Genomic DNA, 25,519 nt, shown 5'->3' on the forward strand with positions numbered 1-25,519 from the left:
ACTACACATTAATGCAGTGTTTCTCAACCTGCGGGACACACCCCCCTAGGGGAGTGTGATAACACTAAATGGGGGGTGCGAGCAGGTTGAAAAGAAAATATAAAAATTCTATTAATTTACTGAAAGGAAAGCAAAACAAAATACATTCTGACATAATAAATAATAAAATACACATTTACACTGTTATAATTCACTTATATATAGGATTATAACAGTACTGCACAATGTATTTAATAATTAACTAATACTAAATTAAAAACAGGTTTAAAAATTATTAATGACTCCCTTAGGCCTGTCTTGCAGAGCAAAGTTTTTCAAAGGAAGGTTTAATATTAGAAATAAACACTAGAGTTCTTTTTTTATATTTAGCCGAGATTTATATTTTGTCTTCAAAGCAGCGACCGCAGAAAATCCAGTTTTCACAGATGTCCAAGCGTGTTTGTTTATGCAACTGTGTGAATTGTTTTGGGACCCATCCTGCACAGACTTTATGAAACCCAAGTCCGTTGTGGATGATTTCATAGGCAGAACCATGACTAATTTGCAGACAATGTGCCACTTCATCAATACTTAGTCGTCTGTCTAAGAAAGCCACGTCATGTGCATGATGCTCAATGTTTTCCTCATTTGTGGTGGTAAACGGTCGTCCGGCTCCTTCATCGTGTGTAACACTTGTGCGACCATTTTTGAAATGTTCAATCCATTTGTAGACACTCTGTTGTGGCAACACACAATGTTCCCGTACTGTACCGAAAGTCTTTGATGAATTTCGGTCCCTGATACACCTTCCGATCACAAAAAACGGATCACTGAATGTTGCTCTTCTTTGGTGCAAACAGAAAGCGGAGCAGCCATGGTTAACAGCAGGGCAGTGATAATGGAACTAACCTAGCAGCATCAAACCTGCACAGACATAATAATTAAACCACGCATGCGTCATCTACGCAACATGACAGTACTACCAACATAAACAAAAATATAACTAAATTGCAGATAATAATTGACTTACCCTCATACTACGGTTAACAACCATCATTAGCACATCAGATCAAGACTCATTTCTTTGAAAGCCAGAGCTTCTTGGTGGATCATGCAATGTGTCCTTACACACTGTGGAGATTTTTTGTTTCACAAATACTTGTATACTTCAGAATATTCCAGACATTGCACGAGCACCATTAGTGCATATTCCAACACAATTTTCCCACTCTATGCTTGCCTCATTCATAACATCATTTAAGATAGCAAATAATGCAAGTGCTGTTGCTTTGAGTTCTATTGGTTTGCAGAAAAGTAGTTTTTCTACTGCTGACATACCATTACAAAATCAAACATGGGCAATGGAATGGATATCTTTATTGCTATCTTACCTCATCTGTGAATTGAAAATCACTAAAAATTACCTTCTTCCACTCATCAGCAGTCCATGATTTATATTTTTGGGACCATGCTAAATGTTTTTTCTTCATTTTAGGAGTTAAAAATTGTTTTTTTGTTGGTCTTCTTGTCTTCCAGCCAGCTTCCAGAAGCCTATGGCATACAGTTCAACTACTAACAAAAAAAACAGTTGCCAATAAATCTCCTTTAAGTTCTGAGTGTGTTTTACTTGGATCAATTTTACTATTTCTTATTAAAATTTTATCAGTTCTTGGAGTACTTTTCCATTTGCGCCCACATCTTCCTCTCCTTTATGGAAAAGATGATCCAGATTCTTTGAATGTTGTCAGAATTCTTGATTTGCCTACACTAATTGCAGAAGCAATATCTCTCACTGTCACAGAAGTGTAATTAAGAGCAATAATTTTTGCGCAATAGCTTGGAGTAATATCCATTTTTAAACACATGAAAGCAACATGTGTTGCACAGAGTGCAAAAATTAACATCTATCTGCCATACTCAAAGGCTCACAATTGAAGCTAAGGTGACTACTTCCACTTTAAAACCAGTCAAACTGCTTTCTTACTGTCAAGGTCGAGCAGTCACAACTCCACAGGACAGATAAAACCAGTTTCAGGCATAACTGGCAATCATATAACAATTTAGAGAAAAAATAGCTTGTCCCAGTTAATTTGCACAGTAAAGTATTGTAATATATGGATCAGAATAAGATTTACTTATTTACCCAAGAAACATGAATACTAAAACATCAACCAGAAATTAAAATATAAACTGACATACTGATTAATTACAAAATATATTAATTGGCCTAAAAAAATTCAACAGCCACTTTTTTTTTACTGTAAAAAATATAAATATTAATTTTATATAGAATTAATTACCGAAGTATTCTGAAAGCAGAACTAGCTAGAGCTGTTTCATCATAACCAGATATTATTGGGCCTTGACCAGCAACCATTTCCTCAATAGATAACTGTGGCATACAGTCAAATGATGTACTTGAACTGGTACCTATGAAAAAGGAAAAAAAAATTATTTATGAAACATGAACACACAACTAGATTACTACTCAAGAGGTATAATAATATACTTTTATTTTATATAATAATATAATTTTATTTCTAGTGTTTAAAACCATTATTGTTAAAAATAAAATAAACATAAAATAAAATAAACATAAAGTTTAAAAACATGAAACACCAAAACACACTTATGTGAGTCAAAATGTAATTGTTGAGTATAATTACAAAGCTAGAAGAAAAAAAAATACTGAAAATTACTTATAATCCAAGCATTGTTTAAAATATAGTTAGGTAAAACTAGCATTTTTTTAGATGTATGTAGGTAAAAGTAGATGTTACAAAAAACTTCAGCAGGCTAAACAATCAACAGGAAGTTGTAGAAATAAACCAGTACAATATTTACATTGTGTAAGCCTCAATAAGTACTTTATTTTTACTTCCTTTTAAATTATCATTTACCTTCCTTCCTTAAATTTGCTGACAAAATTTAAAATTAAGAGATTTTGAGATGCGATGGTAAAGGGGTATCTGTAGTAATATTTTTTAAAGCAAGGGGGACAATTAAAATATAAAACTCAAAGGTCTTAAATTCACTGATACCTAATTTTTGTTTTCCTTGTATTTTTTATCCTTTAAAAATTATCAATTTTTCTCATTGTTTTACAAGATACTTCAGTTAATAGTTCTTCACCACCACATCATAAAATCTCTTAATTTTAAACTTTATCAATGAAATTGGTATTTTTTTATTATTCTTCTGTGAAACCACACTTAAATACCTTAATTCTCTTTAATGGGAAAAAAATTCCAGAATATTTTTAATTTTCAGGTATTGTTTGGATTCTATTTCATTATCATAAAAACTGTGCTCTATAAAAAAAATATTTTTAATACTTTTTTTAGCAATTATACCTACATTTGACATCAGTGGCACTTTTCATGAATGAACGTTCCTTGCTAGCCATAAAAGGGATTTAGATACCTTCCTCGGTTTGGCCATCTGTTCTAATTTTACTGTATAAATATCAAAATTCTTTATCTGTCTTCTATCCTTAATATCTTTGTTTTTCAGTAACTTTCCTACAATAGACACATTACTGGAAAAATTGGCTATTTCATGAGAATCCTCAATAAAGGAATTTTCTCTATTCACTTTTTATTCACCTCTGGTTGTTTTTACTCTTGCTTCAAAAAAAAAACTGTCAAAATTGCCATGGATAAATTTTCATGAAATTTCATATCTAGGGTTTAAATTTGTCATTTAAGCAACAATTAAAATATATTGCAGTTTTAATTCAATTAAATGTACAAAAACTCCATTACATTACTTCTGTGGTGGTATCTTCTTTTATATTTAATTATATATGTATGTAGATTCAGAAATATTTAACAGATAAACAATGACATCAAGGATCATTGTATTATACAGAGGTTCTGTTTTATTTATAATCAACAAGAATGTATTTTACAAACATAAAAAACCCTACCTATAAGATGTACAATTACAAAACTAATCATTTACTAATGATCATTTGAGTATTACCAACAATAACAATCTTTTTTACTTTTATCTTGGTAAAAGTACACAACTTATGAAAAAAATATAAGGATATCTAGAGAAAAACATTGTGCATATTTTTTTAAAGAAAAATTGTATGATTACTTTCCTATTCTACAACTTAATATTCTTAATAATTATCCAACACCCAACATTGGTCATACTATCCAACACTCAACATAGTTGAAGACAAGGGTTTCACAAAACATTAAGTGAAGTGGTATCACCATGATGTGGGATAAGTTGGTCAGTATTTAAAGTACTTTGTCAATTCACCCTCCCATAAATAAAATTGGGCTGGCCATGAGCACCAATGAAATTAGGTCTCTACTGCATAATGAGCAGAATATCACATGCTCAACTCAAGAAACACAGGTCTCAAAATCCTGAACTGGTAAGCAAATAATTTGGTAAAGCATAAATAAATATTTATATTGTTTTGTTTTTATAAGAATTTTTAGATCTATATGATTATCTGTCAAGAAATGAATTTCTTATGACATAAATATTCTTCTATTTCTTATCTTTATAATATTATTATTAGTGAGTTACAACTATAATAATGTTTTAGATTATATAATGAAACAAATATTCAGAAATATATGTTGCATATTTTCCATCTACATATGTTGCATGTTCATACGTTTATTGTTCGTTAGTTCTTTATTCAACTATATCACTGCATTACTATCTTAGTATCGTTGATAATAAATTAGTGTACTTGTATTATAAGTTTGACAACTGAAAATAACATGATTGGATTCTTGCCCTAGTGTAATATTTTACATAATTCTAGTTGTATTCCCACCATGATATGATTTTACAAACTGCATTATGGTGTTGATTGATATGCACAAATACATATATAATAAATTTAAGCAATTAAGACAGAATTTCTTCTTTATTGGATCTAAATTGAGTTCATTTTTTATAATAAGTTGAAAGACCTACTTTCTGATAAATTTTCTGAAATTGAGGTAAAGTTAATAAAGATACAAGAGTGGACTGTGGAAGTTATACATGAGAAGCATGTATGCAATTTGTTATATAGTAATGCAATGATCGGTGACCCCCAGATAAACTGTTGAATAAATGAGTCTTTTCTCATTCAGGAAAAACAGTGCTGAGTAGTGCATTAACAATCGGTGTTTGGGGGCATTTGTATAAAAAATAAGAATGGTTTTTAATCACAGTAGAAAACAGAGCTGCTGAAATGCTTATATCAATCATTCAGCAATGTATCAGACCAGGGATGATAATTTCTGACCAGTGGAGTGGAGGGCATCTTAAGAAAATTTACTGGGCATTTATGTTAATTGTTAATCACATGAAAAATTTTCTAGACCCTAAAACCAGTAATAAAAAAATGACAGAAAGCACATAGAGATTGGCAAAACACCATAAACAAATGGAATTTGGCACAAGTAGAGGACTTGTACTCGTATACGACTAAGTTTATCTAGCAGCACCAACATTATAGTGACTACTTATTTGAAGAAATGCTGGCAGGCATAGCAGTATATTGGTCCCCACAATAAAGGTAAGTAAATGATAATTCGTTTAATTAGTACATTATGAAATAAATTAACAAAATATAAAGATCTAAGATGAAAAATACAGACTGAAACTGAATTTCAAGGTATTTCTTGATAGAGAACTGGTTTAACCTAATTTTTAAATCTGGTGAAGGTAAAAATTAATTTTTTTTTAATGCCTACATATTCACTAGCTATCTAATCTAACTGAATTACATTAGGATAACTCAAATTTTTTTGGGGATGTAGAAAATCTCAAACAATTCTGAATGTAAGCCTAGCCTATTTTTTGCCCCACCTCTTTTCATATATATTTATGAAGGATATGGCTAACTTAACACAAAAAAAATTATATTCAACTTTTCTTGATATAACATAGAACTTCAAGCAAACATTACCAAAGCTAAAAGATGGAAAAATTAAATGTGATACAGAAGGGTCTGATAACTTTCATTATGGAGTAACTAGAGATTCTTCTGGTTAAAAGATGTTATTGATTAAGCAAATAAGAACTTGAACATTCTTAAAAGCATTCATTTTCATACCAATATATTAACTGATATATAAATCTGTACTAATACATAAATCTGAAAGTTTATTTGTTTGTTACTCAATCATACAAAAACTACTGCACCAATTTCAATGAATCTTTTTTTTCTTTCTTTTTTATAGAGAAACAAAAAGCTTCCATAAAAAAACTGCAAGCTGAACTTTAAGTAGCATCCACAACTCCCGAGGATGAAGATCAGACAAATGGACGTTCAAGGGTAGTAGCTACAATCAAGTATGCATGTGAAGCTGCAGGTAGTTGCTAGTAAGAAATATGATGAAGACAGATGAACATCAATAAGCTATACAAGAATTACACACTTAATCAAATAATTATTATTTATAAAACACACCAAAACAAAAAAAAAAAACTAAAATACATAACATACATAAATATATATTAAAAACTACTTAACCACTAAATAAAAAAAGAGAAAACCTAAAAAACAAAACATATTTATTAAAGTAGTATATACTTTCGTGGGATCTCGCATCAGTCAGTACATAATTTTATAATTACAACAAATAAAAAAAAAATAAATAAAAAGATTTATGGCACATTACAATGCTTACAGAAACAGAGATGTCTAATATGGCCGATCATTTGTTGCAGTTAAAGCATAGCATTACTGATTATAAAAATAATTTAGAAATTTGTAACAATAAAAAAAATAAGTATAGTTAAAAAAAATTATATTTATAAATTTAAACAAAAGTATGAAATGATTAACCAACAGATAGTTTTTGAACATGATGTTTTAATTAAAAACACAGTGGATTGTAGAAGTTGGCAACAGTATTTACAAATGTAGTTGTGTGATGTTTTAAATTTATATCATTCCAGTACAGCAGTGAAGTTGTGTTGTTACAAATTTTGTGGTTGTTAGACCTTGTTTTTTAAGTTTTTATTTCCCTTGTTTTTTATTTGCTGATGTAATTGTAGAATTATGTACCGACTGATGATGTGGGATTTTGTGAAAGTCGTATATTGGTATTAGTTTTTTTTCCTCTAATGCGTTTGGTGGTTAACTTGTTTTTTGAGATTAACTGGCAAAGTGGCCAGTATTTTCATGAATTATTTGAATTTTCAGAAAGCTATTACATACACGCACACATGCAAAATATGTACCTTCAAGTTCAGTAATTTGGTGAGCCTGAAGCAGTGCACTAATAGCAAGGCTATCAATTCCCAGCTGAATGCATACACTAGAATAACAACCTGGTTTATTATTTTCCAAACTGGTCATTTCTTGTACTTCTGTTAATAACCTAGAAAAACAAAAACACAATAAGTCTATGAAGAGGTTATTAATGTGGATAATTTTAAGTATTCAGAGTAATGATATTGTGGGCATTTATGAAATCCCTGGCAATATTTTAAATATTGTTGATGCTATTATTATTCCTCTCATGAACCTTTCTAACAAAGGAACCTTTGTTCCTTTTTTTCTCATTAGAACCTTTCAACAAAGGATTATTTCCAGGCTGCCTTAAAATTTCCATTATTTTTCTCCTTAAGAAAGATTTGGTACATAATTTACAAAATTATGAAAAATAAACTTTTAACATTTCTTGAAAAGCATAAGATATAAACAAACTTTCAGTATGGGTTTAGGGGAAAAAATTGTCTACTGACAGCCAGTTTTTGGAACATATTTTATATTGTGAACATAACAAAAAAATCTCATTTTCAACTTTTCTGTGCTTTCAGTAAAGCATTTGATTTAGTTTCACATTTTTTCTGATAAAAAAAGTTTAGTAGTTACGATATCAGAGGAGTTGCTTACAATTTTTTGTCATGACTTTCCAACAGTAAACAGGTATTTTTTTTAACAAGAACACACATAAAATTTAGGTTCTCACTTCAAGATGTAGAAAGCTGAGCTGTAGAGAAAAGTTCCTTGCTTTATTGTTTATTAATGACTTTCCTCAAAATTTTGAACCAATCCATTGTTACCATCTTTGTAGACGACATAACTTTAATCATTATCTGAAGTCATAATATTGATGAGTACATAGATGGAATTTCCATAAATGATGATAATATTTGTTGCCCAAACAGCAAAATTTCTGGGTATTTCATATGATTTTTGTGGAAGTTCAAACTGATACTGTTTGCAACAAAATCAAACCATACAGTTTTGTTTTAAACCGCCATAATAAAATGCTAAGCTTGTAATCATTATTAAATATTTATGCCTACATGTATTTCTATATAAAGTATGTCATCTTTTGGGCCAAAATCAAAATGAATTTTCAAGATTCAAAAATGGCTGTCAGATCACTGTTTGGCACATATAAGTACAGTTGTCGGCAATCCACTTAGCGCATGGCTCGTTCAGCATAATTCCTGTTCCCCTTCACCAGCAGCTCATCGTCTATAGTCATTTCAAATAACAACTGTGATAGTTATGACTCATTACAATTATTATATAACTATAATAGCTAGTTTACTTGTCATGTAAAATGACTAATTAAGTCATGTTTGTTTTGATTCTTATTTTCATTACCGTAAATAAATTAAAGATGCAGTAGTAAAATATAACAGAAACTAAAATTTGCTTGATAATTAAAACTGGAAATAATTAGTTATTGCTCAAACTTTCCCTACTGCCTATGTCTTCAAATGTATGCATACTGCAAATCTTACGAATCAGTTCAGTTTGTTCTATACAACTGTCAGCTTCAGTGATTTGCAAGCACTTTTTCACCTTTTTACTGTAAACTATTTGAGTCAGGTTATAACAGTTAATTTTTTGTATCCGGTTTATTATTTGTGCTGTGTATTTTTTCATGAATTAATACTGTCGTGATATATTTGAATAGTTTAGATGGAAAGTAAAATTTAAAATGCCAAAAATTGGGGAAAATAAAGTACTCAATAGCCAATCCCATGATATTGTGGTTAATGTCATAATAAAGTTCATGGGAGGAAGCAGAGAAAGGTGACTTTATAATTAATCCTAAGAAAATTATAGAACATGTTAGTGCAGCCACTGGTATCTCAAATAGGTCTATCACTCACATAATGAATAATAAAAAAAAAATTGCAGCAGTTCATCAGCATCTTCAACACCAAGGAAAACTTCTCAGTGGCTGAAACCTGTTACAGGAATTGATGATTTTAATATCCATGTTATCTGTAATATAAGCAACCACTTTCAAATTTCAGAAAAATGTTTAACTTCTGTTAATAAAATACTGAAAAAATTGAAGGATGATAATGTATTTTACAGTTCAACTGTGAAATATTTTACATGAAAAAAATATAAAAATACATTACATGAATATTATGTTGAATTCTTAAAGCAATAGGGTTTAAATGGACTGGAATTCAATCTAATAAGACCGTATTGGTTGAAAGATTTGATATTCGTACAGGTTCTTACACCAAAGACTTATGTATTTCCAAAAAAATTCTGAATTCAGAAAAGCAAATTGACTACTCCATTTTGATCATCCCTGAATCCATTTTGACTAGTTTCGGTATGACGTCTGTATGTATGTAATGTATCTAGCACAACTCAAAAACAATTAGTCATAGGATGTTGAAATTTTAGATTTAGCACTGTTGTAACATGTGATTACCCTTAAGGCCACATTTTGAATGAGGTCGAGCTTGCTTAGTGTGCTAGCGCTGTCAAGTCTTCTTAGTGGGCTGGCACCCGGCTGCCCACTAAGAAACTTTAAACATGAAATTTGATTAACTATAGTGAAATTTGATCACAAAAAATGGAAAATATATGACTCACTAAAGAAACAATCTTAGAAAGCTTCTGGTTTAGGTTAAAGAGACAGGCTGACTATGAAGAAATCAAATTTTGAGAATCTTGAAGTACTTTGTTATGGTTTTACAAAATCATGGTAAAAATGTTCATTATTTGATTCTTTTAGAAAAGTTTAACAGGACTAAAAACAAATATGAAGAGCTTGCCACATGGATTAGACGACATTAAAATGGAATCATTTGATTGAACTGAGACCCCCAACAAGTCTCACGGATTCATTATATTTTTAAGTTTCTAGTTATCCACGGTACCCGTGGATTACTTTATCTTAATTAAGATAATCTTAATCTTGATCATGATAATCATAACAACTTTATGACAGTCATTTTTTAAGCGCATTTTTTTTATAATTTATATTTTTGTGTATAAATTAAACAAAATAAATCATATAATTTGAATGTACAATTTTTATAAGGCATTGACTACTAAGGCCCTTAACCGAAAGCCTAATGCTGTGCAAAAAACCTGTCTAAATTTATTTAATTATCCTTAGTTCTTTTGTTTTTAAAATGGGCTCCTTGAGATGTTTCAAGTTGCAAAATTACAAAGAAGTTTCGCTTTACAGTATTGGACGCGTCACATCGGGGCAATCAGGTCTGATTTGAATGCCCATGATATTGATATAACGTGGTTGTGAATTCCAATTAGCACTCAGGCATCTAATCTTGGCAATACTGACCATCAAGCAGAAAAAACAAAGCTAAATATTTTCACATTTTTTTTCATTTAACATACTATTAAATTGCATTATTTTATTAGGTAGATATTTCCCAATAAAATAGTCTAGTTATGTAACTGAAGGTAGGAAACCATAAATAGTATTTATTACAGGAAAGTCAATCTATTCATCACTGATAATGATGATAGTTCATTGTATACATAATTGATTACAGTATGTCGGTGGTACTGATATTTACTGGTACCATAGTTTCCAAAAGACCTAAATAAAGTCTTCTTAATAAACATAATATATATTAAGTCTATATCTAATTAAACCATTTTGATTTAACACATTCCATATTGTAAACTAGAATAAAATATTGAAAATAAATAGTGATATTAACGAAAATGTATTCAGAAGTTTGATGATGATGAGCATTAGGAAAAAGAAACTACTTTATGGTATGAGAGGTTAAGAGAAGTGTTTGAACGGCTGAATTTCAGTAAAGGTTGAGAGAAAACATACTGGTAGAGGCTGAAAGAATAAGAGGTAAGAGAAATGAAGAAGATACTTTGAGCACTAAATGTGGATTTGGGTACATCATAGGAAATAGAAGTGAAAGAATATCAGATAAATACTGGAAATGAGGATAACATCTGCAAAGCCTTTAAGAATATGAAGGTGAGGAAACAGCTGAATGTGACAAATGCGTGGGAATGATCAAAACTGGGACTTGAAAAAAAAATTTTATTAACTTTTTATCTAAACATAACTGGAGAAAGAATATAAATTAAAAAAAAAAGTGATTGAGAATTATGAAAATGATAGAGATAAGGCATTTACTTCCCAAGCAGCAAAAGTATTAACTGTGAAGAGGTGAAGCTAAGCCTACAAGAACAGGGGAAACAAAAGAAAGGCTCTTTGTTAACAAAGATTTTTTATAAATTAAAAAAAAAATTTTTGAATATGTTTGTGTATGCGATGAAAGAACAAAAGGATAGGATATGAAAGTAAGTAAAGTAATGAGGAAGACACTATGGTAACTAAAAAAGAGAGCAATACAAGAAAAGCTAAAAGTATAAGGTGAAAATATTAAATGGTAAAAACTTTTACACATTCAGTTGGTGAACCAGCAGAAGATGGAAAGATCAGCAGAGAGATAGGAAGAAGAGTACAAAATGCAAGAAATTTCCATCGCTGTAAAAGGGCCTATATAGTTTAAGGAAGTGCTTACGGAATGTAAGGAAGTCTTACATAAGGTGTATTTCACACAAATTCTGATACATGGTGCTGAGGCTTTTAAAAAGGCAGAAATAAATTAAACTTCTGAGAAATTTCAATTTCTCAAAAACACAACAAGCAAGACAAAGAAAGTTGGATTGTATGAGAAATGCAAATATAAGGGCTCTCATACAGAAAGTACAACACAGGTGACAGAGGGTGACAAGATTAAAGATGGTTTAGGCATGTTAACAGAATGATGGAGAAAAAAACAGTATTGAAAGTGTAAACTGGAAGGCAAATAGTAAGAAATTAAAGGTTAAATTAGGTCAGCAGGTACAAAAAGGGTGCTAGACTGATCCAGAATAGGTAAAGAAAAGTTCTGAAATTGATTTCTTACCTTTGGTCATCAGATTCTCGTCCTCCAAGATCAGGTTTTTTATTTGGAGAACACCAAGTGATAAAATTATTTTTGACAAGATGACGTGCATAGAAAAGATCAATCGCATGAATAGACTGATCATCTTTTAAATTACCAACTGGTACTTGATAGTAACATGATTGATGTACCAATAAAGTATAAATACTTTCACTACTGAGATAATGCCGAATTAGAGTTCGAGCACTAGAACGTTGCCAATCAAGTCCATCTTGAAAGTGCTCCATTGTATTTGTTTGTAATCTAACAACTGGAAACTCTTGAAGGATTGGCAACATCTGATTTAGACTATCCATTTCTGTAAAGATTTCATTATTATAATAATAGCATTACTACCAAAAACTAATTTTAAACATTAAGGAGATCTGAGTTCCAAATATACAGTCATATAGTTTCATATAATACATGATAAATGTATTATATGAAAATCTGTATGGTATTTATGTTTGCTATTTATAAAAAAAGGAATGGTTAATATTACTAAATCATTTTATTAATCACATACCAAGTAATATTACAGCCTGTAGGAAAAAACATATTGCGTGCTACTAAAGAAAAGAAAAAGCTCACATTTCATAATTATAGTCAAATAAACTAGAATATAGTAAAAGAATACAATATGATACATTGAAAAAAATACAATGAAGAAATATATTGTTACAATATTATGCAATTAAACTTTATAAAAAAAGAGTCAAAACAACTCCAACAAAATATTTGACCTTTTAACATTTTTGTTTTACCATATCGTAACGCATTTGTAATGCCAATTTTGCTTTTTATTATAAAAACTGTAATAATAAAAAGCAATTTATCTCGAAAGTATTGAAAACCCCTCATATATACGAGTTTCTGATTTGTTACAACAAAATAGTCAATTTTCAGTCACCAAATTAATTAACATCTTTAGTGTACCATATTGACAATTAAAAATAATGCAGACAATGAAGATTGTAAGATAGAAGAAAAGTAGCTTGGTGAGGAACGAGAATTTATTACAAATTTAATCAAAATGCTTTCAACAAAATTTATATTATTACATCAAGTTTTATTATTACTTAAAATTATTATTGTGAAAATAAACTGCAACATTGGCCATGAAAGTGTTCTAGAATAAAACTTTATTTCTTGTTTGACAATAAAGACAAAAGAGGAATGCCTGGTTTCTATTTATGAGACATCAGCATTTAGATGGCTTATAACATATCTGTACTCAGATGCATCACATTGGTTTTACAAATGGATTAACCAAGTGCTATGTTTATGGATTTATTTTTTTTACACATGATTTCAAAATTGTTTAATTTTTAAAATATTGTTTTACAAAATGCTCATAATTATAATTTTTTTTTAACCAATATGAACTTTTTAAAAGTATTATTTTTAGGTTATTTCACCATACACCAAACATTTTATGAATAATACCATCTTACTACATAAATTATAACTAAATAGATTACATAAATCGATATAGTTACTACTATTATATTAATATTATAAATCTCTTCAATTACTACTAAAATTTATAACTTTTTTATTTCAAAAGCTTACTTAAATTCAATAAATTTCAATTTTTCGTATATGCATGATTTGAAACTGCTATTTGACTACAGTGTTTGTCACAAACTTACAATTCACACATAAGATGTCACAGCATGTGATTCATACTAGGTACAGTTGTTTGAAATCATACTATATAACAAAGGAACCAGATTTACTAGTCAAAACAGCATTTATTGTCTTGTGGCTAACAAAGTAGTACACTTAAAGTAATACAAAATTAATTTACAACTTAAAGGGTTAAATAAAAGTCTGCAAGAAAATGAATTTATTTATTCAAATCCAGAATAAATCTGTAAGGATTGTATTATGAAAGATGTAACATACAACTCATCAATTTATAAAATAAATGTCATTTTTATAGCCACAATATTAATCTGTACAAGGTGGTACCAGAATGTTCCCAGACTTTACTCGCAACAACTGTATATTACGACAGTAATGTATGGAACCACTGGAGATCATTACTTCTAACCCCACTCCATCACTTCACTGAGTGGCATCATACTGTGTGTGGACATGCCAGCTACAGATTTAATTTTGTGTTACTACTACAATGGCCATTAACCAAGAACAATGGGCCTGAATAAAATTTTGTATGAAATTGGGTAAAATGACTACTGAGACTTTTGGTATGCTTCATGCGGCTTTTGAAGAAGATTCATAGGATCAAACACAGATCTCTGAATGACACTAGTTTCAAGGACAAGGGAATGTCAGTTGAAGATGATGATCATTCAAAGTGAACTATTACAACCAAAATGACAGAACATATTAAGAAAAATATTCAGAAGCTCAACTATGAGGACCATCACCAAACAACTTGTGTAATGGTTGGAATTGGTTATCGGATCTGACAAGAAATTTTAACTGAAATTTAAACATGTGTCGTGTTGCTGCTGCAAAGTTTGTCCCTCGGTTCTCGTCACTTGATCAAAAGCAGTGGTGTGTTACGCGTGTGCTGTGAACTCACAATATGGTAACACTGATCTTTCTTGCATCTAGGAACGAGGTGAAAGATGGATTTACAGTTATGATCAACAGTATTCAATAGTATGCGTAATCAAGAACAAAGAAGGCACAGCAGGTCAGAAGCTCAATAAAATGCTGCTCACCATGTACTTTTACGTCTAAAATATTGTTCACCTAGAATTTGTTTCTGTTAAATATATGGTGAATTCTGACTTTTATTTTGATACTTTGGGGTGTTTGAAAGATAAGCAGCAACGGAGATAGAATTGTGGGAAAAACAAAATTGGCAGTTGCACCATGACAGTGCTCATGCAGAACTTTTCAAAATAACGCAGTTTTTAAAAAAAAGTATAAGATAGTTGTCTCACATCCTCCAAACTTTCTGGATCTACTCCATTATGATTTTGCTTTGCTTCCTAAACTAAAACTGAAGTTTAAATGATACTGCTTTGACACCATGTACGATATAAAAAAAAAATAATGGAAGGAGTGCTGGACAGCCTGCTGTCCAGCACTATACCCTACATAGACCTATATGTTTAAAGGGCTGTCCCTTTATTTTGTGAAGGAAACACTTCTGAAGGATGGAAGAGGTGCTGGTATCTTGTATATGCTCATAAGGTAACTATTTTGAAGGGGATGACAAGGATTGTTATAAAAGGAAAGCTAATTTACTTTTTTTAAGCTTAATCCAAGAAATTTCCAATAAACACCTCATATTAGTACTTAAATTGAAAATTGAAAGGAAATTTTAAACAGATAATAAAAATGAGTTACTAATTAATTTTCTTCCTTATAATCACAATCATCCCTAGTGACCTAGAAGATTAGGTTGAATTGTAAACCCAAAACATAATCCAAATAAAATAAACTTCTTTTTGTTACCCATTAAAATTGGAGTGGAAAAGATTAATAAAATTGTTAACAGATTATTACCTTTCTGTGACTGAAACAGTATAAGAGAAGGTCCTCTTTTTTCATCCTTATATGCTTGAAGTGCTCTTTGAATCACACGCCAACCATTTTGATTACTTGTTTCTATGTGAATTTCAAATTTTAAATCACTAGGATAATTACCGATTGAATTAGTTTCTGAACCCTCTCTGTAAAAAAAATAAATTAAAAAATGTTTAATAACATTTACACTTCCACATATATGAATTTGAAAATAATATGTACATTTTTTACAATAGTATCCAGTTTAACTCATCATCAGAAGTAATATTTCTAATCAGAAACACAATTTTAAAAAAAACATTGCAATAGCAAGAAAAAATAAACAATTTTTCAAATAAAATAACAGATTCTACACTAAAAATCTTAAACTTTAATAATTTAATGTATTCTATGTAATAGTTTTTAAGGTATTTTCAATTTAAATACATTGTATGTAGATACATGTAGTACTTTCCAAAATACTTAAATAAAGAGTTAAAAAACACACCTTATTTGTTAACAGGCAGCATTTCTAAAACTACATAAAAAAAATGAAAACATCTGTTCCAATAGAAAATTACCAGTGCAGGTTCCTCCTCCCACATTTTAAATCTAATTAAGTTTTATTTAATTTTTTTAAATAAAACCATATTAGTCCAGTGCAATGGAGGCATATGCCAGCAAATAACTTACCCAGATTAAATTAATTGTGTGTAACACTTTGAAATAAAATATTTAAGATGGATAGTTATAATAAATCTAAAAAATTACTGTCTTGTAACAAAAGATATAAAACAAATTAAAAACAAAATTTCAAAAAAATTAATTACTTGAGCTAGTGACTACACTGTTGTACTTTTTTATGACACCTAATTCTAGGAATTTCAACTTTAGTTGGAATTCTTGACCAAGTTGGGATTTTTTTAAATTTTAACTGGAAATATATGCTCTATGAATGTATAAGCATTCATTTTTATAGAAAGTTATAAATTGGTAACATAGCCGAGTCAGCAGTTGTAACAAATAAATCAACTAGACAATTCAAGTAAATTGTAACAAGTTTTTTTATGAATATTTAAAACAGGGTTCCCACTGAATTTTAAGATTCCTTTTTCCTGACTAATTAAGTAAAAATTTCCTGATTCTCATAATGCAATGCTACTGACGTTTACTCTGCAAAACATACATATTTTTTTTTGTTTTGCAGCCTCCACATCCCCATAGCTGCCCAAGTCATGCCTTTTTTATATTCTTTGTTATTACATTCATTTTTAAAGTTTATTTTTTAATTTTTTTTTTTTTACAATATAAATTTAAAATTAGGCCATTTTTTGTGATAAATTGTTTCAGTAAATTCCATTGCAATGTACGAAAAAAAACCAATATTTAATAAGTTTCTTGCATAAAAATGAACATCATGGTAACTAAAAGTAACACAGACAACAAATAAAAACTAACTAAAGCATTTTTAAAAATAATTAGCTCTCACTAAGATTTCTTAAACATTTTACACAAAAACTAGCCTACATTATTTTGTAAAGTATATAAAGAATAATATTTAATAACTTGGTTTGCATAAAAATGCTAAGAAACACAGATTTAAATTTACGTATGATCACAATTTAAAGGAAAATTAAAATCAGACTAAAAGTAATACAAATAAGAAGACTAGAACAGAACACCTTATTTTGTACAGAAAACAAACATTATTAAGTTTTCCTTGAAAAATATATTGTCATTATTATTCTAACATATATCAAAAAAGTAAAAAAGAAATATAATAACATGAGATTTAATTACATACATAATATGTATGTATAAAACATAGCACAAATATTCTTCAATATGTTTAGGTTTGCTCTTGTCTAAAAGTTTAAATTTGATGGCTATCTGTTTTTCTTCTGCCAAGATTGTAGCTCTCAATTTTTCCCTTTCTTCCATCAGTTTTTTAATTTCTGTCAGCGTTTGCTTTTTCAGCACTCTTTATTGTTGTTTTTGAGAGAAGTTTTTTATTTTTTTCTACAAGAGATTCTTCATATAGTCTCCCAGAGTTTCTAACTGCAGTGAGAATTTTTTTGCTAATAAAAACATTCTCCTTGTCCCCAATATCTACAATTGCACAAAAACTTTTCATTGATAAATTACTGTCTATTTGTGCAAATTTTCCACAAGAAGAGATTTATTAATGGAAAAGCTACCACTGAAAGTGCAATTCTTTGAAATCTTTTGTAACTTTTCCAGACTTTTTCTGATTTTTTCTAAAAATCCCTTACTAAGTTATGTTTCCTGACATTTACTGCCTGTGGAAACCATGTACAACATACAAAGTAAATACCAAACTCTTAGTTTTAAAATATTGTCCAAGAATTATACATTTAATTACTGTGTACAATGAAAATTTATTAAATTCATACCTGTCATTTCTTTCAGAAGTGTAAATACTGTTAAGAGCAGGCATTTGATTCGTACGAACTGTATCCAATGCTACAACTACAGCTTTTTGACTAGCTGACATAAATAAGCCAATAATTGCCCTGGGACCTGTTTCTGCTTTCTGATAACATAAATATATATGATGCAGAGGTGACTCAATCTATAAAAAAAGATCAATGTTTTAATAAATATGTAACCGTTATGCTATCAAATAACACTATAATGTAAAACTTAACTTTTTTTTCTGAAAGGAATGTAACATAGATACAATTTGATATTTATCCAATCAGAATGTCATCCCATACATTATTGTATATACTTTTTTTTTTACCTCAAAACTCACTAAGATGTTTGAGGGTGCCCAGAATGTAATACAGGTTGGGGAAAAGTTTATTCATATTTTAATGTAAGTAAAAAGGTTTTTTTATATTTCGAATGAAGTTTATTAAACAAAATATATACTGTTTGATCATTTATTCCATATAACTTTTGTGTTTTCTGGACAAAAACGTGTGATAAATGATTTTAAGGGGCCTCTTTTGAAACCAACTCTTTACCATTCAGAGAATTTTGTAGAGACTGAAACAATTGGTATTTTGACAGTTCAAGAATGGGCTGCATCATCAAAACTTCCTGGCCAAGTTCTCTCAATTTTTGATGAGCAACCAAAGATGTATGGGGTCTGGGGCGTTGTCATGATGGAAGACAACTTTCCTTTCAATTCTGGTTGCTTTATGTTGATCATATGGCCCAGCTGTTGATGATAGAGGCTACAATCAATCATTTGAGCAGGCAGAAGCACCTCATATGAACAATTTCTTTCCAATCCCATCTCACACACACACACACACACACACACACACCATCTTGGTGTCAATCCAAGACTGCTCTGTCAACAGGTTGCCACTATTCACAAAGCCTCACCAATCAATGTTCAGTTTATTACTGATGTCAAGACTGCTACTTTCAAGCTCAATTTTTTTATTTATTTACACTGTTAAGGGCTGGTCTTGCTCAATTTTTCTTGATTAAACTTTTCAGTCATCAGCTGACCAGAATGAGGTACATCATCGGTATCAAAATTTCCAGGTTGAAAACACTTAAACTAGCTTTGTGCCACATGCAGTGATACAGCATCATGTCCATATACATCACAAATTGTTTTGTAGTTTGAGTGGGATTCTTCCCTCTTTTGTAATAAAATTTCAAAAGTTATTGAATTTTTTATTTATTTTCATTGGTAATCAAGATGCAATAACTTTTAGATAAATAAACTAATATAATCATAACCTTTCAAAAAATACGCTACAATATGTCACCTTTCAAAAGCACAAATATTTTGACAAATTTGATTAATATTCCCAGATTTATGAGATCCTAAAATTCATCTACCAGGAGAAATCAAAGAAACATTTTCTCCAACCCATATTGTATTCTAAGATAGGAGTAATCATACATAGTGTTATGCAGCTGATATCTGACCTAAGGCAGATTTGTATCATGCCTATTTTCACTCTTTTCAATGTCCAACTAAACTGATTTCCCGAGTGAAATTGGATATTAATATATATTTATTATTTCATCTGATAGATGTATCTGAACTTAATTCTATTAAATAAAAAGTAATAAGCAAGCTGAAATTAAATCTAGAATAAAAGTACAAATGAATGACACCTAATCGTACTTATTATCTTACAAACATTTATAACAATACTTTGAAAACATTACCTTATTTAAATAAACATCTTCATTTGCAGTACAGCAAAGAAGTTGTGTGATGTTGAAAGTATTGTTTTCTCTCATTCCAGCAGCAGCTATTCTTTTAGCTTCACTACGTTCAACTCGACATAAACAACCCAGTGACATCAAACCTCTGAATTCTGGTGGCATCTGAGTTTCATAAATACCATCAATATCTGGACTAGATAAATCAAGAGAGAGATCCCTAAAACAAAGTTATATATTATTATTAAAATTAATTTTATTTAGTATTTACTTATAAGATGATAGTTAGAGATAAATTGATCTTGGAATTCAAACAAACTAGAAAGTAAATGATGGTTTGAGGAGGAAAAGATCAAAGTAGGTTTTTCTACACTTGGTCAATCACTCATCACTCTAAACCTCATCTATTGTTCTTCTTAATTTATGAAATTTATATAATAGAACTAAATGTAGAGGGGATATGTGCGTACTTTGAAAACCCATTCGTAATTAGAATTATACTGAAATGGCCATTCATTTAATATTATAAACATAACTCGATTTAAACAATTATTTTATTAAAAAATAATTAAAATATAAACCCACTTACCAACAATCTTTTAATGCATTTTAGCATTTTCGGAAATGAATTCCATCTTCAGGAACTTAATTTTTTTATTATTAACTAAAATTTTGTCGTCATGAGTAGAATTATTGTGTAGTGTTAAAATTTTAAATTCCTCGAGATGGAATTCATTTCCAAAAGCGCTAGGACACATTAAAAGATTGTTGGCAAGTGGGTTTATATTTTAATTATTTATTATACAATCATACAAACAAGCCATGTTTGATAAAATTAATTATTTTATTTTATTATGAAATTTAAGTTACTCATTCTTCTGCATTTTCTATTTGCTTAATTACTGATGTATTACTAACAGATTAAGAAAAATGTTATAAAATATGTCATCTGGGATAGTGCATACCCTCATTACAAGGTAATGCAAAACATGAAAAATGTTTAAATAAATTTGTTAAAACAACAGACTTTTTTTTTATATAATTAACATAATTAAATTTACTGATTATTAAATTAGTTCATAAACTAAGTAAGCATCGTTTTTATTGAAATTGAAAAGATTAACTCAATGGTAAGTGGGTAGTTAATAAATGTTGTAAATACAGTAAAAAAATAATTTATATATTAAAAAAAACAACAATTATACATTTCATTATCATTATTGCTCTTACATGTTCATTTAATCTTAGGCTAAGGCAGTGATTCCCAAATTGTGCACCATGGCAGTCCAGGGTTCCGCAGCCTCTCCAGAGGGGCGCCATAAAATATTGTAAAAGCTTCATAATTAATTGAACTGAGACATTTATAATTAATTTAATGTTATAAAGTAAAAAAAAATAATGAAGATATAAGAGTTCTATTTATTTATATCACTTACTTACGAGTAGTGATACTTTTACTTAGGATAGGGCACCATGACCACCGGGTTGGTCTAGTGGTGAACGCGTCTTCCCAAATCAGCTGATTTAGATGGGTGCATTGAAAACCAAGAGGGATATGTTGAAAATTGTATCACGATAAGTTTTTATTTTACTGAAATAAAGTTTATAGCTTCATAGCAGGGAAATTATTGACTCCAAATCAGCTGATTTGGAAGTTGAGTTCCAGCATTCAAGTCCTAGTAAAGCCAGTTATTTTTACACGGATTTGAATACTAGATCATGGATACCGGTGTTCTTTGGTGGTTGGGTTTCAATTAACCACACATCTCAGGAATGGTCGAACTGAGAATGTACAAGACTACACTTCATTTACACCCATACATATCATCCTCTGAAGAATTATCTAAACGGTAGTTACCGGAGGCTAAAAAAAAAAGAAAGAAAAGGGTGGGGCACCATGAAAAAATTTTAATTGAAAAAGGGCACCGCAACTCAGAAACGTTTGGGAACTACTAGGCTAAGGTATATTATTGTTAATTTCTAATATTCTATTTCGTATTATCTACTTATTTGAACAATTTTGCTTGTATAATTATTTTTCAAGTAAATAAACAAGTATTTCAACATACATGCTATGTTCTCTGTATAAAGATTCAGGTACAATAAACTGATAAAGATAATGGGCATGATGTGCTCGAGGTAATATGCGATTGCACTTGCGCCAAAGTGCACCTGTTGTTTCTTCTCTTGGTTTTAGCTGATTAACAAAAAATATCCTTGGTAAGATTAATCGAACCTGATGCAATTCTGTACCTGCCATAACCCAAAGACGCATCATTCCTGGTTCTGTTTCCACCATCTAAAAACAAAAAAAACCTGAATTTCTTTAATGTATATTTTACTTTTTCAAAAAAAATCATACTGAGAAGAAACTTAAATTATATGTTTTTATCTTTATATTTGAAGAGATTTTTCATCTGAACAAGAGTATAAAATTAAATGATATAATCATTAATTAACAACAACTTCCACAAGTTAGAACAAGTTTATTACTAGCAAACACCTTTTTCTGTCACGTTGTCAGAGAAGATATGCATGGAAGATGCCAAGTGATAAAAAAAATTCCAGATAAATTATTTAACGATAAAAAGATGGGTTTAAAAATCAGAGCACAGTTACCCTGAGCATATCTTGATAATGGCAAAATGTAAAAACGAAAAAGGAGAAAAGAGGAAAAAAAATTACAGGATGAAGAAACCTCCAACTTGTTTCAAAATATATTTAACAAAGTGCTGGTGGAAACAACAGAGGCAGAAAAAACAAAAACTCTGGCAAAGGATTGAAAAACTTTCTTAATGCTGTCCCATTATGTCAAACAAAATTTTAGAAAGTAAACAAAACAAAATTTAACTTAAATAAAAATTGTAAATATTATTATTCAGCTTTTACACATTCTGAAAATCAAACAAAATTTATTTCCATAAAGTTAATAATTTAATCAAATAAAATAAAATAAATGAAAATAAAAATTGTGATGATTATTTTATTATTAATTAATGATTATTATTTTTATTAATATTATTGAAATAATGTTTTATTAGTCGGCTGACCAGGTACAGAAAGCGGATTTGACCACAACTGCAAAAAATATCAAAAAGAACAGTAGAAAATTTGAGTCCAATTTATGCCCTTGTCAAATAATGTTTTTACTTTAAAAATGATGCAGAAATAAAATAATAATTGCTAAAAAAAAGTTTAAAAAAGAATTTTGGTGCATGGACCTATTTTTTTTTTTTTAAAGTTCCCAATTGTTTCTAAATTAATGCTAGTAAATACTGTTGGAATTTTCATTCTTGAAAATTTAATTTAAAAAAAAAGTGTATTTAAAGGATGGACTGATTTAGCCTCATGGATTTTTAGTGTTTAAAAGTTTATTTATTGAAGAAGACCAAAAAAACTGTAATTTGTTTAAAAAAAAAATTATGATACCCTCTTGTCCAAACGGGTTGAAGATCAGGCCAAAGCTGTGCCTAAATACAGAATATATATATATAATATATATTTACTGGGTGTATCACGAAGTTGTCCCAGGACTTTCATAACCTATTGTACTTGTGAAAATAATGGAAAAAGTTCATATAAACATATGTTCTAAAATGCTTCATTTGCAAGTTATGACTAGTGAAAGATTTTGCTCGTATATCAGTTACCCGGTGAAATGAGGTCGTACTGAAATTTTTACAATGTTAATTAAGGAGCAGAGTTAGTGATTTCTAATGGTTTTTTGAACTGAAAAATCAAATAAAAAGTTTAAAAAGATCTTTACATTTTTTTATCCACTTGTGAAAATATCTATGGTTCATACAACTTTGTCAGCACTGTTTGGTCGTATGAGAGTAAATTTTAACCAATTTTTCATCTTCAGAAAGCAAACAACATATCATTGCATACTGTTTAACTGATTCACCAACTTCAAGAGCCAATGTAAAATGAGATTTTGAAGTTATAAACAAAAATATTTAACCAAACTGATTGTTCTAATACTATCATAACCCTCTTGCCAACAGTTTTGCCTCAACTATTTGTGTTTTTAATTACTGAATGATACTCATATATTTGGCTGTTTAGTCAAAGAGGTTTTTGAAACACAAGGTAAGCAATTACAAGTTAAGTTATTAACAATTTCACTGTACTCAATTTACTACGACCACTATACAAAATAGTCAAAAAAATAAAAATGGCAAAAACTACTTCTAATTTTTTTAATTTAGTCAAAATTTTTAACTATCAATGCCCATACATAAAAAATGTTTGAAGAATTTAGGTTGAACCAGTCTGGAGATATTAATTAAAATATAGGCCAACACAATTATGTATGTACATACATGTAGCTAAAAGAAATTTCTATTACTTTTTTGTTTTTTTGACTAAGGAGATCTTGACACATTTCCAAAAACCCTCATAACTCAAAACTTTGATCCCTATATTTCTTCTTTATAACTATGTTCCTTAGCCAGGAAAGTAAAAATGAGAAAAAATAAACCAAGACTTACTTGAAACTTCAGGAGCAGCACTGAAAAAAGTATACATAGAGAATGGGTATCTGAAGGTCTCACTGCAAATGATGAAACATAAAAACAAAAAAATTCTTCAAATTAAAATTTAAGTGAGGTAAAGAGTATTAGGGAATGTTATAAGTAGATATGAAACTAAAAAAAAATACATAGATGGAAAATTACAGAAATATAAGAAAAAGAGAAATATAGAAGCTGGCTTTAAAGTAGTATTTCAGGAACTAGAGTTACAATGGGAGACAGAAAGGTGACAATTATGAATTACTCTGAAACACATATAACACAATGGTGGAAAGAGATACATAAAAACAATATATTTAGGAGAGCCATTGTAAGAAGCAACAGTTGAATCAGAATTAGAAAATAAAAATGAAGAAAGGAGAGGTTTTATGATGAGACCAATTTAATAAAATTTTAGTAACTGAAAGTTAAGAAATTTCTAGGAGTTTACAATATTTACTAATTAAATGTGGATAACTTTTTCAAGATACTCTGTTTATATTAATTACTGACAGCATCTATGTACAAGGAATAGTTACAGTAGATTTTGAGAAAAGTAGTAGTTAATTCTTAAAACAATAAATGAAAGATGAAAACAGTACTACATCATGAGTTTGTTAGAACTTCATAGGTAAGTCTGCAGATGGCGAATTCAACAAACTACATTTACAGTTGACCAACATGACCTAGCCTAAAACTGAAATGAAAATGAGGGGAAAAATAAGCAAAAAAACATTATATTTCAGTTCAATTAGATTTTTAATAAAGAATACTTTGAAAAAGTACCTCAAATTTTGTTGGACAACGTTTTTTTTTCCATTTGATGAACCACAGGACTCGAATGTCATTTTATTAATTTTTTAAATTGACTTTACAAATCGTGCCACTAGATAGCATTACTTGATAGTATTAGGTAGCATACAAAATCTTGATAATGTACATGAAATAATAAAATTTAAAGGAAAATATACTACAGCTTGTTTTAATAGTAAATGCTCTTGATGTAAATGAAAGTACTGAAGATGAAACAATTTTTTTAATTGCCATTACTTCTTTAAAAAAAAATTAAAGTATTAGTTTTCAACAGATTATACTATGTAGTTTTATTAAAAAAGGAATAAATAAAACAGAAATAAATTCGACTGGTAAAATCGAATTTAACAATAAAAATCGTGGGTTACACAAACTAATAAGTGCAAAATTACATC

The 25,519-nt window shown here is 29.4% G+C and overlaps 1 protein-coding gene across 1 annotated transcript in view; it reads right to left on the reverse strand.

Annotated features, from left to right (window-relative positions):
- Positions 1–25,519, reverse strand: part of PolE1 (DNA polymerase epsilon catalytic subunit 1) — a 136,597-nt gene that overhangs the window by 29,104 nt on the left and 81,974 nt on the right. The window contains exons 23-29 of the mRNA XM_075365929.1: positions 21,867–22,096; positions 19,801–20,017; positions 18,054–18,232; positions 15,640–15,806; positions 12,133–12,469; positions 7,192–7,331; positions 2,280–2,409 (exon numbers count right to left, since the gene is read on the reverse strand). Of these exons, the coding sequence (XP_075222044.1) occupies positions 2,280–2,409; positions 7,192–7,331; positions 12,133–12,469; positions 15,640–15,806; positions 18,054–18,232; positions 19,801–20,017; positions 21,867–22,096 (1,400 nt within the window). The remainder of the gene's footprint in view (positions 1–2,279; positions 2,410–7,191; positions 7,332–12,132; positions 12,470–15,639; positions 15,807–18,053; positions 18,233–19,800; positions 20,018–21,866; positions 22,097–25,519) is intronic.

Source organism: Lycorma delicatula, chromosome 5 (genome assembly GCF_047948215.1).
Source record: "Lycorma delicatula isolate Av1 chromosome 5, ASM4794821v1, whole genome shotgun sequence".
In the NCBI taxonomy this organism is placed as follows: Eukaryota; Metazoa; Arthropoda; class Insecta; order Hemiptera; family Fulgoridae; genus Lycorma; species Lycorma delicatula.